At 35.9% G+C, this 20,021-nt stretch overlaps 1 protein-coding gene across 6 annotated transcripts in view; it reads right to left on the reverse strand.

The window, feature by feature from the left end:
- The window catches only part of RNF111 (ring finger protein 111), an 81,726-nt gene that overhangs the window by 32,827 nt on the left and 28,878 nt on the right, over window positions 1–20,021 (reverse strand). For 5 of the 6 annotated variants that reach the window (XM_060097277.1, XM_060097276.1, XM_060097275.1 and 2 more), the window contains 2 exons: window positions 13,437–14,335; window positions 2,159–2,285 (listed from right to left, as the gene is read on the reverse strand). In XM_060097277.1, the coding sequence (XP_059953260.1) occupies window positions 2,159–2,285; window positions 13,437–14,316 (1,007 nt within the window). In that variant the 5' untranslated portion in view covers window positions 14,317–14,335. Of the gene's footprint in view, window positions 1–2,158; window positions 2,286–13,436; window positions 14,336–14,583; window positions 14,643–20,021 lie in introns of those variants that run through there. The other variant, XM_060097278.1, reaches the window with a different exon arrangement.

Below are 20,021 nucleotides of genomic sequence, written 5' to 3' on the forward strand. Positions count from 1 at the left end.
TACTATAAGAAACATCACCGTTTGAGCTGCTTTAGGCTTTAAAGGCATATAATCACAAACCCTCGACACCGAATGCTTTTATCATCTTTTAATTATGTGTATTGTACTAAATTACTTACAGCATATATTTTATTTAAAAAAATTCTTAAAGGATTCACTGTAATGATCTGGACTAAGGTACCAGAGGGATAGTATGTAGAATATGCAGTCCTCAGGCTTCAAAGGAGAAAAAGATAAATATGTTTTAGAAAGATGGGGCTTACGAAGTTGGTTTTTTCTCCTGCCCAAACTGAATGTAAAACTGCCTATAAGCTTATTGTCACTATGTATGGAAAGAGTGAGCCAGATCCACTAACACGCAGTCATCATGTAAGCTTGACCACTCAGAAGAGAACTCCAAAGTTCAAACTGAGCTGACAATGGCCTCAGCAATTATAGAGCCTAAAAGTTTAGAAAGAAGTTCAAATTCTAAAATTAAGTTTTCAAGTAACAGGAGTACAGAGGTTAAATCCTGAGACAGAGTTTTAAAAAAAGACCGTGTATTCCAGCAAGAATTTTATAGATTAAGGCATGAAGGTAAACAAATATTTCAAGCTGAAATGGTTTTAGATAAGAATGATCACCATTTAAAATTCTTGAGAAACCAAGAGTCTTTGATGAGAGACTGAGTAGTCTATTATTTCTTAGAAGCTGTTAACAGCTGCAGAAACTTTCACGTCCACTATGCAGCACTTCTGTGAAAACTTCACAGGATGTCCTAACTCCAAATATAATGCTGAGTAAAGTACCAGCAAAAAACTTGATGTATGAGGAACAGTTTCACAGAGGCCTTAGTCGCCCCTATAATTAGTGGCAACTGTCAAATCCTGACACAAAGGGATCTGAAACACAGATACATTCTCTCTTAAACAGGAAGGGCCAAGAGCCAGCTAAAGTGACAAAGTTAATATTCTAGGTAACCATAAGGAAAATAAATATGGCTAATGAGCACTGTGTGTCTTTTTCAAGAGCACTGTCTATCACTATGTAAATGCATCTGCTTGAACATTTAAGCATCTACATGAAAAGAAAGTTCTCCAGTTCCACGAAAAAACAGATCCTTAGTTTCAACAATTGTTATAGCTCATAAAACCTGAGTCAGTGTTGTACCAACCACTATGGACAGTCACAGAATAACTGTGGCACGTACTGTGGAGTATCAATTTTCCTTGGAGTTTGGGAAAATCATTTAAAACTTAAACAGGGATATATTATAGAGTGCTCTCTTCCATGCCATTAGAAGTAGTACTCCAATGGGAAAGTAGCAAGTAAAGAAGCACATTCTAGGTATGATTGTAACATGCTTCCAAAATAAGAACGCTTTTTAAAAAAATCAATAACAAATTAAAATACAATAAGCAAATGCATTTCTAAATTCATTCCAACACAAAAATTAAGATTCATCCACAGTTTGGTGTATCAAACGAAAGAGAGGAGCATTTCACTGCTTCCTTTACCAGTATTTGTAATCATCTAAAGCACAAAATGAATTGTGTTAGGGTCTCTCTCTCTCTCTTTTTTTTTTCCATCAAAGTGATTCTCAAAAGGGCAATGTCATTTCCAGTTATTTATCAAAACAAATGAGGATATCTCATTCATTTTTTACTACAGGGCTTATATAAAATTACTGAGTGAAGGACAAAAAAATCCAAAAACTATGTTTTATACTAAGTTGTCCTAACATAATAGCATAAACACCACTGGTATTAATGAGATACCAATATCATTCCCAATACTTATGTACTATTCACATCTAAATTTCAGAGGAGTTTGTGAACTTTCTGAACCATAAAACAAATTCAATTTTATAAAACACCAAGTAAAACTGATGTTTATCTAGAGCAATGACTCAACACTCACTGTATACTTGGGGTGCTTAAAAAAATACTGATTCCTAAGATTCTGGTTCAGCTGGTCTGGGCTATGATCCAGGCAACAATATATATTTTATCATCTTCCCAGATAAATCTAACACAGTCTGGTTTGGCAACCACTAATCTGGTTGGTATACATACACTAAAACTAGGTAAAGAAAAAAAAAGCAAATATCTGCAGCACAAATGGGTCTAAATATTTACATTTAAAACTTCAAATATACAACTAGGAATTAAAATCTTACCGATAGCTTTCCCCAACTGTTACTATCTCCACTTCACTGTCAGTTGAGGTAACATTAATTTCTTCATTGGCAGTGATCTGGGGAGTGGAGGAAGCTTCTATCACCACAACATCTTCATCAATATTTCCTGGAAACAAAAAGAAAAACCATTTAAAGGGCATATGGGATAAACAACAAGGTCCTACTATACAGCACAAGGAACTATATTCAGTATCCTATGATAAACCACAATGGAAAAGAATACAAAAAAAAAAAAAGGATGTATATATATGTATAACTGAATCACTTTGCATATATATGTTTAACTGAACACACAAAAAAGAATGTATATATATGTATAACTGAATCACTTTGCAGAAATTAACACAATATTGTAAATCAACTATACTTCAATTAAAAAAATAAAGAGCATATGCCTGTCAGCTAACTTAAAGACAAAAATTTTTATCTTGACTTTGAAGACTGAAATTCATTACAAAAGTAAAATTCATCTGTCAAATCAAAGTTTTTAAAACCAGAGCTCACTATGCAAAGTGAAAACAGTACTTACTCTCTTAATTTGCACATTTGTTTCCTCTTATGATTTTTGTTTGTTCTTTACAAACTTTTAGTAGTTTCCATATGAATTTGTATAATCTTATATAAAGATATTAATACTGTAATATCTAAAAGTACTGATTTAAGATCTTATGTAAGATATTCACATTCTATAAGATATCAACCCTTTAATATCTAAAATGAAGATACTACACTCTCTGTAAGTTTTCTTCAAGGTTTTTTAATTTATGTAATATGGTATTCTTTTAAGAAAAACACAGTAGCTTTTGAGTTTTGTGCTACAAAATCTGTAATTTTTTTGTACGTGTTCTTTTCTAAAGTATTCCAGGTTCGGAAAGTGCTTACTCATCTAGAAGATGGTACGTACTATACTTGGTGCAATGTGTTTCCTTAATATTTACTTCACCTAGAACTAATTTTTACTTATGGCATTAGATAAGATTATAAATAGAATCTGGCCCTGCTCAGTTAAATAACCCAGTCACAAAAAAACACTGTATGATTTCACTTATGTGAGGTATCTAAATTAGTCAAATTCCTAGAGAAAGTGGAATGGTGGTTACCAGAGTTGGGGGGTGGAAGGAAAAGGGAGTTGTTTAATGGGTATGGAGTTTCAGATTGCAAGAAGAAAAAGTTCTGGAGATCTGTTTCACAACAACGTGAATATTCTTAAAACTACTGAACTGCATACTTTAAAATGGTCAAGATGGTTAAACAACAACAAAAAAGAAAAGTTATGCTCCATTTCTTCTCTTGCTATATTTTCCACAAATCTAGGGCTAAAATGTCTTCTTTTTTAAAACATTCTTCTCTCTTCATTACTATCATCTGTCAATGTAAAGATCAGACAACAGTTTACAAATAATATCTTGTGATAAGAATTTTCCCATAATAAGAATACTGAGAGCTTAAAATTTCACCCACTTTAAGTGTACATTTCACTGATTTTAGTGTGTTTATGGGGCATAGACATCACCTCAATCCAGTTTTAGAACACTTCCAACACCCTAAAAAGATCCCACATGCCCTATTTCAGTCAATCATTGTCCCTCTAACCCCATCCCTATATCCCTACAACAACTAACATGCTTTCTGTCATTATGGATTGATCTGTATTTTCAAGAGCTCAATATAAATGGAGTAATTCATTACATATACTTTCATATCTGGCTTATTTCACTGAGTGTACTTATTTTGCGATTTATTCATGTTGTGTGTACCAATAGTTCATTCTTTTTTACTGCTGGGCAGTATCCTATCATATGAATACATCACAGTTTGTTTATCCATTCTTCTGTTGATGGACATCTGAATTTTTCTCACTTTTGGCTATTACAAATAAATACATGTACTTCAGGCATACATGTACTTTCATTTTTCTTGGGTAAATACTTAGGATCGTAATTTCTAAATACTATGGTAAATTTATGTTTAGCATTTTAATGAAGTGCCAAATTGTTTTCCTAAGTGACTGTTCTGTTTTACATTCCCACCAGGAAAATGAGGGCTCCATTTTCTCTACATCTTCGCCACTAATTGTTACCATCTCTTTTTTATTATAGCTGTTCTACTGCATGTATACTAGTATATATAGTAGTATATATTCTTCTCATTTTCTTTTATTTTTATTTTTATTTTTTTGCGGTACGCGGGCCTCTCACTGTTGCGGCCTCTCCCGTTGCGGAGAACAGGCTCCGGACGCGCAGGCTCAGCGGCCATGACTCACGGGCCTAGCCGCTCCGCGGCATGTGGGATCTTCCCAGACCAGGTCACGAACCCGTGTCCCCTGCATCGGCAGTCGGACTCTCAACCACTGCGCCACCAGGGAAGCCCTCTTCTCATTTTCTTAATGGTGTCTTATGAAACATAAAAGTCTTTCATTTTGATGAAGCCCAAATCAGCTATTTCTTTAATGGATCATGTTTTTGGTGACCTTTTAAAGAAATCTCTGCATAACCAAAGGTGACTAAGAATTTGTATGTTTCTTCTAGAAGTTGTAAAATTTAGCTCTTAGATTTAGGTCTGTGATCCATTTTGTTAATTTCTGTGTCTGACATGATATAAAAGGCCTAAATTCACCTTTTTTAACATGTAGATCCATAATTGTCCCAACACGTTATTGAAAAGACTGGAATAATTCTATTTTGATACTTAGTAGATTCAGGTTTTCCTAATTATTGTTCAGGATTATAAAATCAAGGGGAGAGAAAAATTCTTGAGATTTGGACTGGATTGGCATTAAGCATCACTAACAAAGCCCTGATATCTCTATAATATACATACTTTCATCTAAGAACATATCTTTCCAATAACATATTTATAAACCTGTAGAAAAACTGAGGGTTTGGTTTGATTATAATTGTAACTCTCTATAAAGCTACATAATTTTCTTCAAAGAAGCTAAATATACTCCTATTGAGATTATTCTTACACTCTTTATTCTCTTTGCTGCTCTTGTAAACATGCTCCCTTTCTTCATTACATTTTCTACTAGTACAGTGGTATTCCATTGATACCATATATTCATTTTTATCCAACTCTTACAGAACTCTTGCTTAGCACAATGACAACAAATGGCTCAACTTTCTTCTCACTGTGGAATTTACGCAGTCTACATTCCTTCACCCGAGGCACCATTCCTAGACAACCTGGAATTTCATCTCTAATATACCTCTACATAATCAAATATCTGCACTACTTCAAAAGCTAGCCAGTATCTGGAGGAGCTTACAAGCCCATGACAAAGATCTATAACATGCTCTCTGATACTCCAAAGAGCATAACAAGGAAGGCACTGGTAAATCACAGAGGCAATAAAAGATGATCTGATTGGAGAAATAGTTATTTTAAAAATATTCCATAATATTTCTATTTTGGAATACTTACAAATTGTTCTATCCATTAAATAGAAAAAATTAAGATTTAAAAATTATGTGCAAATTTTTAAAGTAGTTTCTAAGTTCTAAAGATTACACACATACACGTGTTCAGGTCAAATGTATTTTTTCGGTACGCGGGCCTCTCACTGTTGTGGCCTCTCCCACTGCGGAGCACAGCCTCCGGACGCACAGGCCCAGCAGCCATGGCTCACGGGCCCAGCCACTCCGCGGCATGTGGGATCTTCCCGGACCGGGGCACGAACCCGTAGTCCCCTGCATCAGCAGGTGGACTCTCAACCACTGCGCCACCAAGGAAGCCCCTCAAATGTATTTTTGACAGCATAAATATAGGCAGAGAAAAACAAAATAGCAGCACTCAGTGGCTATTTAAAATAATATTATCGATTCAATTTCCAAATTACTTTCCTAATTCTTCGTAATCACATACACGATGAAGCTTAAGGTAAGTGTACACAGGCAATCATATATTTAAAACTAAAAGCATTATATATAAAAATAAAAGACCATGGATTTTTTTTTAAAAAAAACCTCTCTTATATTAACCCACCAACTGGACATTACCACTTTAAATGGAGAAAAGCTACATCTATATATCAGCTTTATTAGTGATTTTTCTCCATATATGTATACATGAAATTTCTTTACAAGCCTGTAAAAAAAAAATCACCTAACATTATTGAACACCTTTTACACAGTTATGCAAAGTCCAATATAAATGTAACATTTTGAAGTTCCAATGATAAATGATACAAAGCTAGCTTTGCTAATGCATTAAAATTCAATTTATATAGTTTTTTATGAACACAGAGAGTGTATAACTAAAAGTTATATAAATTACTCATTTAGGCACTGTTACTCTATTGCTTAAACATCATTTTTCTAAAAAGAATCTTTATAAGTATAATTTGAACATAATACATAAAAATCATGTAACTAAATAATAATCACAATTAGGCAAGATTTGGGCATCTTTAGAATGACTATTATTTAAAACACAATTTAAAGGAAATATTCCTAAAATTATGAAGTTAACCTTAATACAGCTTTTAAAAAATCAAGACAGTAGGTCACTTCTTATTGGGCCAATTTCATTTTCCTGTCATTTACATGTAGAAATATTAAAGGACAAGAGACTTGAGTGCAGCCAAGAGTGATGGGACTGCAGGTGATTTAGCTATTTCTTTTAAGATTACTTATTTTGCTTGTACTTATTTTGCTTGTACTTTTTAACACATTTTTGACTGGAGACATAGTTTCGGCAAAAATCCCCCTGTCAATAATGTATTAATACATCATGAGAAAAATAAAATGTAATAACCTGGGTAGTGTAACAATGGTAACAAAAATAATGGTTTCTCTGACAGAGGTCTTCAAGAACCCCCCAAAATCATTGATTATTCTGGTCCCCCTGTGCCTTAAGTCTGGTAGGATGCCAATAACAAGAATAGCTTCCAATTTGTGAGCACATACTTTGTCCCATGTATAATATTCTGCATGTCTAGCTCCATGAAGAAACTGAAACTTAGAAAGTTTAAACGACTTGTCAAGCAAACATGAGCAACACTTGGAATTAACACCTAATTTCAATTCTAAACTCAGGCTCTTTACATGAAGTGTATCACCATGCCATAACTACTCAACAAGTTGGTGCTAATTACTATCAAAAGAATCTTCCTGTTACGCTACTGCTCCTGTCTTTTGCAGTCACAAAAGTTACAGAAGTTTTAACAGCTTTGACTCTTCTTTGGGACTCTTCTGTTGGGTATCTATCCAACAGAAATGAAAACATATATACACAAAGAATCTGTACCCAAAGGTTCATAGCAGCATTATTCACAATGGTCAAATACTAAAAACAATTAAATGTCCATCACCTGACTAATGGTGAACAAATCCATACAATGGAATACTATAAAGGAACTAAGTAATAAAATAAGAACAGAATAGAATTAAAATAAAAATAAAATAAAATAAAATGAAATGAAATGAAACTAAGTACTGATATCTGCTACGACATGGATGAACCTCAAAAACACTATGCTAAGTGAAAGAAGCCAGACACAAAAGACCACATATTGTATGGTTTCATTTATATGAAATGTCCAGAAAAAGCGAGTCTATACAGACAGCAACAGATTAGAGGCTGTCTGCGGAAGTAAGCGTAGGACAGGGATTAACTATAAACAAACAGGGATCCGGGATCTTTGGGGATTAATGGAAATGTTCTGAAACTGTACTGCAGTAATGGCTGCACAGTTCTAAATTTACTAAAAATCACTGAATTGTATACTTAAAGTGGATGAATTTTATGGTAGGTAAATTATACCTCAATGAAGCTGTTAAAAAAACAAAACAAAACAAAACAAAACAAACCTGTAAAACATTCCCTGCAAGATACAAAACTAGGGGGCTTCCCTGGTTGAGAATCTGCCTGCCAATGCAGAGGACACGGGTTCAATCCCTGGTCCGGGAAGATCCCACATGCTGTGGAGCAACTAAGCCCGTGTGCCACAACTACTGAGCCTGTGCTCTAGAGCCCATGAGCCACAACTACTGAGCCCACGTGCCACAACTACTGAAGCCTGTGCGCCTAGAGCCCATGCTCCACAAGAGAAGCCACTGCAATGAGAAGCCCGCACAGTGCAACAAAGAGTGGCCCCCACTCACTGCAACTAGAGAAAGCCTGTGCACAGCAATGAAGACCCAATACAGCCAAAAATAAATAAATATATTTAAAAAAAACAAAGATACAAAACTAGATTTGAGTAAATGAAAAGACATTCCATACTCTGGAAGAGGAATACCCAAAATCCTAAAGATGTCAGTTCACCCTAATTTAGCCTACAAATACAATCCCAATAAAAATATCATCATGTGTCTCCCCACTACCACCATCCTCAGATAAAAAGTTGATTATAAGTTCATTTGGAAGAATAAACAGGCAAGAATAACCAGGAAAACATGAAAGAGTCTATAATTAAAACAGTGTGCTTCTAGTGCATGGACAGGCAGACCAACCAATGGAACAGTATGAAAGCTCCATAAATAGATCCAAATATTTATGGAAATTTAACATATGACAAAGGTGGCAACTCAAGTCAATAGGAAAGTTTTTAATGATTTGTTTGGGATACTTGGATAGCCACATAAGACAAAAAGGATCCATTCTTCACACTGTACATGAGGACAAACATCAAATAGATCTGTGCTTTATACATTTTTTTTTTAAAAAGGTAAACAATACAAGGGCTAGGGGGGAAATGGGTTAGTTTCCTTTTAAACTTGGAGAGGGAAAAACTTTCCTAATTATGATTCAAAAACCCAGAAACAGTAAAGGTCAATAAATGTGACTAATTCAAAAAAATTTTGGCAAGGTAAAGAAGTATTGCAGAGTCAAAAAACTAATGACCAATTTGAGGAAAATGTGTTATATAGGATGTATACCTCTAATATATAAAAAACTTCTAAAAATGGATGCCAGAATGAAGACCAACATTCCGACAGAAAAACAGGCAAATTAAGTGAACAGATTGATCACAAGAAATGTGAATGACCTTTAAAAATATGAAAAGACACACAAATATTAGTCATAAAAAATACAAATTAAAAATGTATTGACATACTATTTCTTGCCTCTCAGATGGGCCAAAAATTAAAATCTGACAACTAATTCTGCTGGAAAGGCTTTGGGAAAATAGGCACTTTCACACACTGCTGATGGACCCAAAATGGTTACAATCCTCTTAGAGAAATCTGGCCATATTTTTAAAATAACATACACTTTTATCTTTGACTCAACAATCCCCTCCTAGAATTCTATCCCAAAGACACAATGGCAAAAACTATTAAATGACATATACAAAAAGCTATTCACTGCAATGCTATTCATAATAGTAAAAGTCTGCAAACTGTTCATCGATAGGGGACTAGTTGAACAAATTAGGGTATAACTATACAATGGAGTACTGTGGACCTGTGGAAAAAATAAAAGAGGAGTGAAAAAGAAAGAGTAGAGGAATGAAAGCCTATATATTCTTTATATCTCATCATATATAAACTATTATTCCTCTATTATATCTCTATACTCGAACAACTGTATACATTGTTAAGTGAAAAAAAGAGATATGTTTTGAGTAAGATAAGGGGAGGATGTATGTATGTGTGTGTGTATGTATATATATATATATATATACATACACACACACATATATTTGATAATTTTTTTAATAAATATATTTTATTTATTTTATTTTTGTCTGTGTTGGGTCTTTGTTGCTAGGCGCGGGCTTTCTCTAGTTGCGGCAAGCGGGGGCTACTCTTCGTTGCAGTGCACAGGCTTCTCATTGCAGTGGCTTCTCTTGTTGCGGAGCTCGACTCTTGGTGCGCGGGCTCCAGTAGTTGTGGCACACAGGCTCAGTAGTTGTGGCATGCGGGCTCAGTAGTTGTGGCGCACGGGCTAAGTTGCTCCGCAGCATGTGGGATCTTCCCGGACCAGGGCTTGAACCCATGTCCCCTGCACTGGCAGGCGGATTCTTAACCACTGTGCCACCAGGGAAGCTCTAATATTTTTGAAGAGAAAAAAATGGAACAACAAACTAAAACAGAAACTAGTGAAAAATGATTATCTATTAGGGAGAAAAAGATAGGAAGAGAGGGCAGAGGTGGAACACTAGACCTCAATGAATATATCTTGTTTAAAAGTTTTGACTTTGGAACCAGGTAAATATTTCACATAATTAAAAAACAAAACTAAAAAATTTTTACAAATCTCTTAAAAAACAAAACAAAATACTTTGCAACAACCACGAAACAAATGATCCTAAATGCATATTAAATTGGTGGCATAACCACACAGAAAACCAGCCAAGGGCAAAAAAGGAACCACACAGAAAAATCTTTTATTATATTCAATAGAATTACTGTTAGTAATAATTGTAGAGATTTTCATTTACATTCATTTATGAGTGTTCACTTATGTCTATGTATTTATAGTTTGTATAGAATAAAAACGTAATTGTTAATAGTGTTAAGAATCCAGATTTTCAATGTAATAGTAAAGAGATCCAAAAATAAAACACAAGCTTACATAAAAACCCTAATCCTAAATTTTCAATGGAAATAGTCACATGAATTAATGATTTATCTTTCTAAAATCTTTACATTCCTAACTCTGTCCATTAAGAAAGACAAAAAGCAATGATAACCCAGTAGAACAATGAGCACTTTCGTTCCCAGTGGATAGCTTCTAACTATCACTTCTCAATAAAAGGAAATCAGGAGTGCTTGGAATGACTGGTTCCAGGTTTGGAACAGGAAATGTAAAGGATGAATCTGGACTATCTTGTTACATCAGAGAGTAAGGAAGTTATCAAAGACTACTGGAGTGGCATCAAAAGGACACAAACCAGGGACTTCCCTTGTGACGCATGGTTAAGAACCCGCCTGCCAATGCAGGGGACACGGGTTCGAGCCCTGTTCTGGGAAGATCCCACATGCCGTGAAGCAATGAAGACCGTGTGCCACAACTACTGAGCCTGCGTTCTAGAGCCTGCGAGCCACAGCTACGGAGCCCACGTGCTGCAACTACTGAAGCCCGCGCACCTAGAGTCCATGCTCCGTAAAAAGAGAAGCCACCACAATGAGAAGTCCACGCACAGCAACAAAGAGTAGCCCCTGCTCGCCGCAACTAGAGAAGGCCCGCGCGCAGCAATGAAGATCCAACACAGCCAAAAATAAATAAAATTTTAAAAAAAAAGGATACAAACCAACTTGAAGATGCTCCCACTGGCCAAAGATGAAACTATTTGAACATCAAAAAGAAGAAAAAGACTGCAACACATCAACTATGCTAAAATCCATGAGTTCAAAATGATAATTGAAAATGAAAAACCTCTCTGAATATTGCTAAAGTTTATTCTGAAAAGTGGCAAATGAAGGTAAAGACTCAAGCATTCATCTTACATTTACTGTATGACCTTCATTTCAGAGTAAACAATTAGCTGATGCAGGGAGAATTCTTCCTTATGAAATAACCTCCGTTAATAAATGTAACAAAAAGATAGAAAGTTAGCATTTTGCAACCCTAATGAAATAATGGATCTAGGCAAGATCATCAAAGCTGCTGAAAGTATTACATGAAATGTTGATGGGGAACTTTATAGTGGAAGGATCAGGATGACACCATCTGAAACCTCTAATCAATTTTTTTTTTTTTTTTTTTTTTTTTGCAGTACGCAGGCCTCTCACTGTTGTGGCCTCTCCCGTTGCAGAGCACAGGCTCCGGATGCGCAGGCTCAGCGGCCATGGCTCACGGGCCCAGCCACTCCGCGGCATGTGGGATCTTCCCGGACCGGGGCACGAACCCATGTCCCCTGCATCGGCAGGCGGACTCTCAACCACTGCGCCACCAGGGAAGCCCAGTTCCTTAGAACTTCTGCTTTACATCACCAACCATCCTGCCTCACTAATTTCAAGCAGAAATTGGACTCTGCTGCTCCTACTCCCAGAACTAGAGTCTTCACATTCTAATTACCTGAGAAAAATGTGAAATGTGACAATTAAGCAAGACAACGCCTATTCTCACCTCCCTCTTTCTCAAGACACCTCAGGGAATGGTTGCTGTAACCTCCTTTCAGCTGCAGGTGATCTCAATTAACTCTTTTTAAAACAAATATTTGGGTAGGTTAAAAAAAATGAACTAACCATAGTTGAGACTAAAATTAAGAACAAAGTTGCTCATTTCAGGGTTCTGGCAAGGATAGAAAAATAAACGTGGAAGAGGAAAGGGTGTCTTGGAAAAGGAAGGGACCCATATAGAAGGAGAGAAGAGGGAGAAATGGCATATCTGCACAGGAGACTAGTAAGTAGGCTTTGTCCTCAACAGGCAGGACATCAGGCAAAGACTAGGAAAGCTCTGTGTCAGTAATTGGAAACCATTATCTTAGCCGTTTAAAAAGCTCTCCCAACCCCACTTTCCTTACACTTTCACAAGAAATTAATCTTTTACCTCAGTTCAGACTTCACTCCTCAATGCTCACTTCATCAAATTACCTTAAATTACAACAAACTGTAAGAATGGTTTATATGGAACATACACTTCAGAGACTGTACATGAACTTATTCTAGTTAAATATAATATTTACTGTGGTGAGGGGCACACTCAAGCTAATCATCTATCGATTCATTTTTAACTGATTAATCATAGGCTCAACTGAGCACCGTCAGGACTAAAAGTTTGTGTTCCAGTATTAGAATAAAAGCTACCTCTCAAATGCTTGAAATTATTTTTCCGTTATAAAGAACATGACAAAGGAAGAGTAAACAGTAAGAATAGAGTACTTAAAGGAAAAATAAGCGTCTTTTTTTGGTGACTAGAATTGTTCTTACTGTAGTTGAATGTGAAAGAAATCCATCACAGAGCTATCTGAAAAGGCACTCATAAAAGTTAAACGTACTAAAGAAGCACTATGGGAAAAAAACTACCATAAATCAACAACTCACAAAATATAATCTGATTATGTATAAAATAAAAACTTTAAAAAAAACCCAATAAAACTCTTGCTTTATTTGTACCAGAAAAATAGAAAATTTTTAAATTTTCTATTTAAAATTTTAGAAAAATTTAAAATTTGTATCTTAGAATTGGAGTCATGGTTTAATACTACAGTTGGTAATTTATTTATATGGCTTAAAAATAAAAGTTAATAGAGCCTCATATTCCTTCTAAATACAATGAAATCACTAAAATGTAGAAGAAAATAAGCACAAACACAATGCGATAGCTTCCATGCTATACTAAACTTAAGAAACAAAATTTTTACCTGAGGGAACAGTTGGATTGTTTTGGTGGTTTTCACTGGTAGAAACAAACAAATCTTCTTCTCCTTCAGTTGATGAGCTGGAAGAGGATTCACTGCTGAGGTCATTCTCACTAGAACTACTAGAACTGGGGAGCAATGCATATTTTCTTCGGGCTAACACTTCTCGTTTTTTCCTCTGCATTAATATCCTCTCTTTTTGTTTCTGTGTCCTCTGGGAGGAATTATTTTTCACAAATCTCTTTCTGCATGGAAGTCTCCTTAATGAACTGCTATGAAAACAGGGTCTTTTCATTAACAATCCTGAAACAGATTCTGTCTCAGTCCGAGGCCACTTATGGGACCGTGCACTATGAGTTCTACTTTTAGCACTCAAAATTGACTGGGAATGTCTTACAGAGACTTCTTTATCCTCATCTGAAGTCACAGTATCAGAGTCTCCAAAATGTAGACTAGATGAAGGAGAAGAAAGACAATCACTAAAAGAGGAATCGTTATCTTCATCACTTGGTGTTTCTAGGTGTTGTCTCAATCCTAATATTCCCTGGTTCTCTTTAGCACAATTTTGCATGTATGAAGGGCCAGCCTGCTGGCTTTTGCGTTTTTTCCTCACAACAACACTTTTTTCTTGCTCTTGTTGGTTACCATTCATGTCCTTCTCTTGTTTTTGAGAATCATCACACAAATGTGAGAATTCATTCCCCACTTTACTATTAATCATCTCAACTCCTGCAGGAAAACTTCTGGCTGCCCCAATGGGCTCTGGATGCAAGAGGATCCCTTTCAGACTCTCCTGTGTCTTTGGTGCATCAGAAGGAATCTCACTCTTCATATCCACTTTTAAGGTATAGAGCTTGTTATATTCAGGAGTCCATTGAGACATGGGAAACTTTAAGGAAGGCCTAGAAGACACAATAAGATTTTAAGAAGATGGTTATGTGTTTTATTATACTGTTTAAACAGTTCTCAGATTCCACTGAAAATATCCCTGTAATAGGGCAGAACTGCCTTTTCCTCATCAGAATATAAAATGGCTGTAATGAGTCATTTTTCTCTGATACCTCTTACCCATAAACCCAATTTTTAGAAATAAAGATTACAGAACATAAGCCTACTTCAAAACTTCTATTAACCAAAAAACTGATCTTACTGTGTATCTTCCTAACTTCAGCAGCATAACATATTTGGTCAAAATCAAACAATTTCTCCAAAACCTATTATAGTAAAAATAGATAAAAGGATTAGAATTCAAAAGACTTTGATTAGTCAATACTGGTTTTCTCCTGGTATCACATTTTAAAGTGACAATTACATCAAATACTTTCTGTACATCTATATGGTTACTATGTTAGATGTATTACTATAAACAATGAACTAATATAAATACAGCTTCTCTTTCATGGTTCTTTCCTTCATACCACTCTAGTCTCTAATGAGAACCTGAACTCACCAATACACAGTAGGCACAACTACTGCATTTCATAAAGTTTTAGATACATACAGAATGACCAGAGCCAAAACCGAACTGCTGAAGATCATTCAGTTAAAGCAACACAGCAGAACATAAAATCAAACTTTCTACAGCTAATCTAAGAATCTAAATCATTAAATCTCTGAAATTATGAGCAGCTGAACAAGGGGACTTGAAATTATAGCATCTACATCAACTCAATGTACATACAAGAATGGTGATAATCTAAGGTAGTAAATATAATGACTCAAAATGGAATATACTTATTTAAAAGGTAGTTAATATGACAAATGAAAACCTTTACTAGTGCTAAAAATGATTTAAACGATGTTAACAATTTTAACTTAAGTTTTCATTGAAGTATATAACAAAGACACATGTACTCTAAGTCTATAGCTCGGTGAATTCTCACACATCTATGTAACTAGCTCCAAGATCAAGAAACATAAGATAACCAGCACTCCAGAAATCCCCTTCCAGTCACTCCACCCACCAAGAGTTGTAACCATTAACTTAACTTCTAACACCATAGTTTTGTACTTAACATTCACTTTGTAAACCACTTCCGAAAAAGAGAGGAAGAAAAGATAGATATTTAGTAGCAAGTTTTTTCTTCTCCACAAATGACAGTTACAGGAATAAACAACTTTACAGGTATATATTTTAGTATATAACTATTATCAAATAGATGAACAGATGACAGTAATTTAAAAATGAAACAACCTATTTCTATACGAAGCTATCAAAATCTCTATCTTCTTCAAGGGCAGGTGGTGGTGTACCCAAGATCAGTCATCAAGCCCTGTCTGGATCGCAGTAAAGGAGGAACAAAAAGATGGGTGAACACATGGGTAGAGCAATGAGCAACTGTAAGAGATGGCCAGTCACACAAGGATCACCATAATTAAATGCAATAAAAACAGGCCAAATGATAAGGCACAGGTATATGTGATTCAAGATTTAAGCTGGTCCCACTAAGATAGCTATAATAAAAAATACAGATAACAGCAAGTGCTGGCAAGGAAGTAAAGAAACTGGAACCCTCATACATTGCTGGTGGGAATGTAAAATGGTGTATACACTTTGGGAAAGTAGTTTGGCAGTTCCTCAAAAGATTAAACACAGAGTTATCATATGATCCAGCACTTCCACTCCAAGGTATACACCCAAGAGAAATGAAAACATACATCCACACAAAAATTTATACACAAATATTCATAATACCATTAGAGCCACTAGTAAGAGCCAAAAAGTGTAAACAACATAAATGTCCATCAACTGATGAATAAATAAATCCACAAAATAGATTAATACTCAGTAATCAAAAGAAATGAAGTACTGATTCATGTTACAACATGATATGAACCTCAAAAACACTATGCTAAGTTTAAAAAAAGGTCAAAAGAACCACATATTTTAAGATTCCTTTGATGGTGGTTCAACTCAGTGAATATTATGAAAACCACTGAGTTCAGTACACTTAAAGAGAGACTTGCATGGTATGTGAATTATATCTCGATAAAGCTGTTGCCAAAAAGTCAAGACGTAAAGTATCATAATTATCTGGGCATCAGATAATTATGGACCCCTCTTTTGATTAACATCAAAAAAACCATGTCATTTGAAAAAATCTGGGGTTCTTCCAGAAGTCATGTCTCCCAGGAGCTGTGCTGAGTTGGATCTCTGAGGATATAGTCTTTATATGCTGAAGAAAAAAAGTGTCTTAGACTTCTCATCCCTAATTACTAAGTCACCCTCTGGGCCTTGGTAATGGAGATCCTGAGAGGCAATAAAAACTTGCCAAAAGAACAGATAAATTATGAGACCAGGAATACATAAGTGAATTTACAAAGAAGTGATTCATAGCATAATTTACTAAACTCAATTTCTCTTCCATCAGTTTATGCCCCAAAGCCAAAATAATGAACTCTTTATGGTTAACTCTGCTCTGGTTTTTGGTAAATTCTGTCTGCCCCATTCAAGGCGGGGAGGGAGTAAGGGAGAATGGTGGTGTATAGTGTGGTGTGTGGTACGTGCATTTGTATACCAGTAACTGTTCTCTGCATTGTCATGCAGTCCTTAGATGCAATATTAACATCCCATATTACCTGAGATGTTCCCACCAGGGGAGTACAAATGTATGCTCTATTCTGAACTAAGAAAAAAAAGAGAAGCAAGGTCATGTAAAGAAATAAATACCAATACTATACTTTTTTAACTAAAAAAGCAACAAGATTAACACAAAGGATCAATAAAGAATGTTCTGAACTATTTGCTATTTGATAAAATCATGATCTAGTCTTTTATTTCTGTAAAAATTATTGGCTGACCTAATTTACAAAGGAGGCAAGTTTGCACTAGATATATCTATCTCCTTGGCCACATTATGAATGGCTTGATATTATACAGTGTTTCAATACTGAAACCATAACACTAGTCCCTCTTAGTACAGGTTTGATCCAATCATTTTATTGCTATAACAGCAGCATACCAATTACTCCTGACAGACAATAGTTTAGAATACACAACTAGTAAATCTTGCATGAAAAAAGCACAACACCTAAAAAGGCTGACTTTCAGAACTAAAAATTAGGGTTAGGATTTGGCAATTTACATTATAAATTAAGCTTATATGAGGGTATAAGCTTAGTAAGGGGGGTAAAAACCCATTAAGATTACCAATACAACTTTCAGGAACTGTACTTCTAAACTATAATACAGTTTAGAAACAGTCACTATTATTAGTATGAACCTTCACTACCAAAGGTAAATATACTTTTTTATGATTAACACAATAGTTTAAATTTTGAATTTTTTAAATAATTAACTTTACAGAACTCTAAAGGAGCAAGATTTTAAAAGAAATGTATAAGATAATTTTGAATCTTCTACAGAAGTTTTAGAGGTTTTCAGAAAATGAACTAGAAATATGTTTGCTGTTTATCTTCTTTCATATAATTACATAGAAAAAATTAGTATTTGTGCCACAGGCATGTTTTAAAACTTTTCTCTTTCACTGATATTTATTTATTTATTTTTTTTTTTTTTTTTTTTTTTTTTTTTTTTTTTGCGGTATGCGGGCCTCTCACTGTTGTGGCCTCCCCCGTTGCGGAGCACAGGCTCCGGACGCGCAGGCTCCGGACGCGCAGGCTCAGCGGCCATGGCTCACGGGCCCAGCCGCTCCGCGGCATATGGGATCCTCCCAGACCGGGGCACGAACCCGTATCCCCTGCATCGGCAGGCGGACTCTCAACCACTTGCGCCACCAGGGAGGCCCTACTGATATTTATTTTACTTTGTGCCAGTTTAAGAATATTAAATCAGGGCTTCCCTGGTGGCGCAGTGGTTGGGAGTCCACCTGCAGATGCAGGGGACGCGGGTTCGTGCCCCGGTCCGGGAGGATCCCACATGCCGCGGAACGGCTGGGCCCGTGAGCCATGGCTGCTGGGCCTGCGCGTCTGGAGCCTGTGCTCCGCAACGGGAGAGGCCACAACAGTGAGAGGCCCGCGTACCGCGCAAAAAAAAAAAAAAAAAAAAAAAAAAGAATATTAAATCAATTGCCTGACAGAATACTTTCCTATTATTTAAATACTTTATAAAAATCACTACTTATAGCTAGATAATATAGACAGTATACTTTACATATTCCGAATAATGAAAATTTCATTAGTAAGAAAGAACAGTACCAACAGAGTGAAAAGGCAATCTACAGAATAGGAGAAAACGTTTGTAAATCACACATCAGATAAGGGATCAGTATGAAGAATATATAAAGAACTCCTGGAACTCAACAACAACAAAAAAACAAACGACCCAATTAAAAATTAACTAAGGACTTGAATAGTCATTTTTCCAAAGAAGATATACAATAAGCACATGAAATAAGCACATGTGCCAATAAGCACATGAAAATATGCTCAATGACTTCACTAACCATTACGGAAGTGTAAATCAAAAATATAAGATACCACTTCACACCCATTAGGAAGGCTATTACCAAAAAAACCCAAAATAGGGCTTCCCTGGTGGTGCAGTGGTTGAGAGTCCGCCTGCCGATGCAGGGGACACGGGTTCATGCCCCGGTCTGGGAAGATCCCACATGCCGCGAAGCGGCTAGGCCTGTGAGCCATGGCCGCTGAGCCTGCGCCTCCAGAGCCTGTGCTCTGCAACGGGAGAGGCCACAGCAGTGAGAGGCCCACATACCGCAAAGCAAAAACAAAAACAAAAACAAAACAAAACAAAGCAAAACAAAACCCAAAATAGCAAGTGTCAGTAAGGATGCACAAAAACTGGAACCCTTATGCATTGATGGTGGGAACATAAAATGGTGCAGTAGCTCTGGAAAAGGGTATGGCAATTCCTAAAACAATTAACAGAGAATTAGTGTAGGATCTAGCAGTTCCATTTCTGGGTATATACCTAAAAGAAAGCAGGGACCTGAACAGATATTTGCACACACACGTTCATAGCAGCATTATTCACAATAGCCAAAAGGTGGAAGCAACCTACGTGTCCAATGACAGATGAATGGATAAACAAAACGTGGTACACATACAATGGAATATTCAGCTTTAGAAATTTAGGAAAGAATCCACAGAAAAACCTGCACACGTATGTTTACAGCAGCTTTATTCATAATTGGCAAAACTTGGAACCAAGATGTCCTTCAGGAGGTAAACTGTGGTTTATCCAGACAATGGAATATTATTCAGTGCTAAAAAGAAAGAAGATATCAAGTGATGAAAAGACATGGAAGAACCTTAAATGCATTATTATTAAGTGAAAGAAGCCAACCTGAAAAGGCTACATTGTGTATGATTTCAACTATTTAACATTCTGGAAAAGGTAAAACTATGGAGACAATCAGTGGTTGTAGATCACTGGTTGCAGGGCAGGGGCTGGGGGAGGGGGAACAATGAATAGGTAGACTACAGAGGATTTTTAGGGCAGTGAAAATACTCCGATATTATGATGATGACTATATGCCATTATACATTTGTCTAAACCCACAGAAGGTACAACACCAAGAGTGAACCCTAAGGTAAACCATGAACCTCTGAGTGATTACGATGGGTCAATTTAGGTTCATCCTTGGTTAAAAAAAAAAAAAGTATCTT

The sequence above is a fragment of the Mesoplodon densirostris genome, chromosome 4 (assembly GCF_025265405.1).
Source record: "Mesoplodon densirostris isolate mMesDen1 chromosome 4, mMesDen1 primary haplotype, whole genome shotgun sequence".
In the NCBI taxonomy this organism is placed as follows: Eukaryota; Metazoa; Chordata; class Mammalia; order Artiodactyla; family Ziphiidae; genus Mesoplodon; species Mesoplodon densirostris.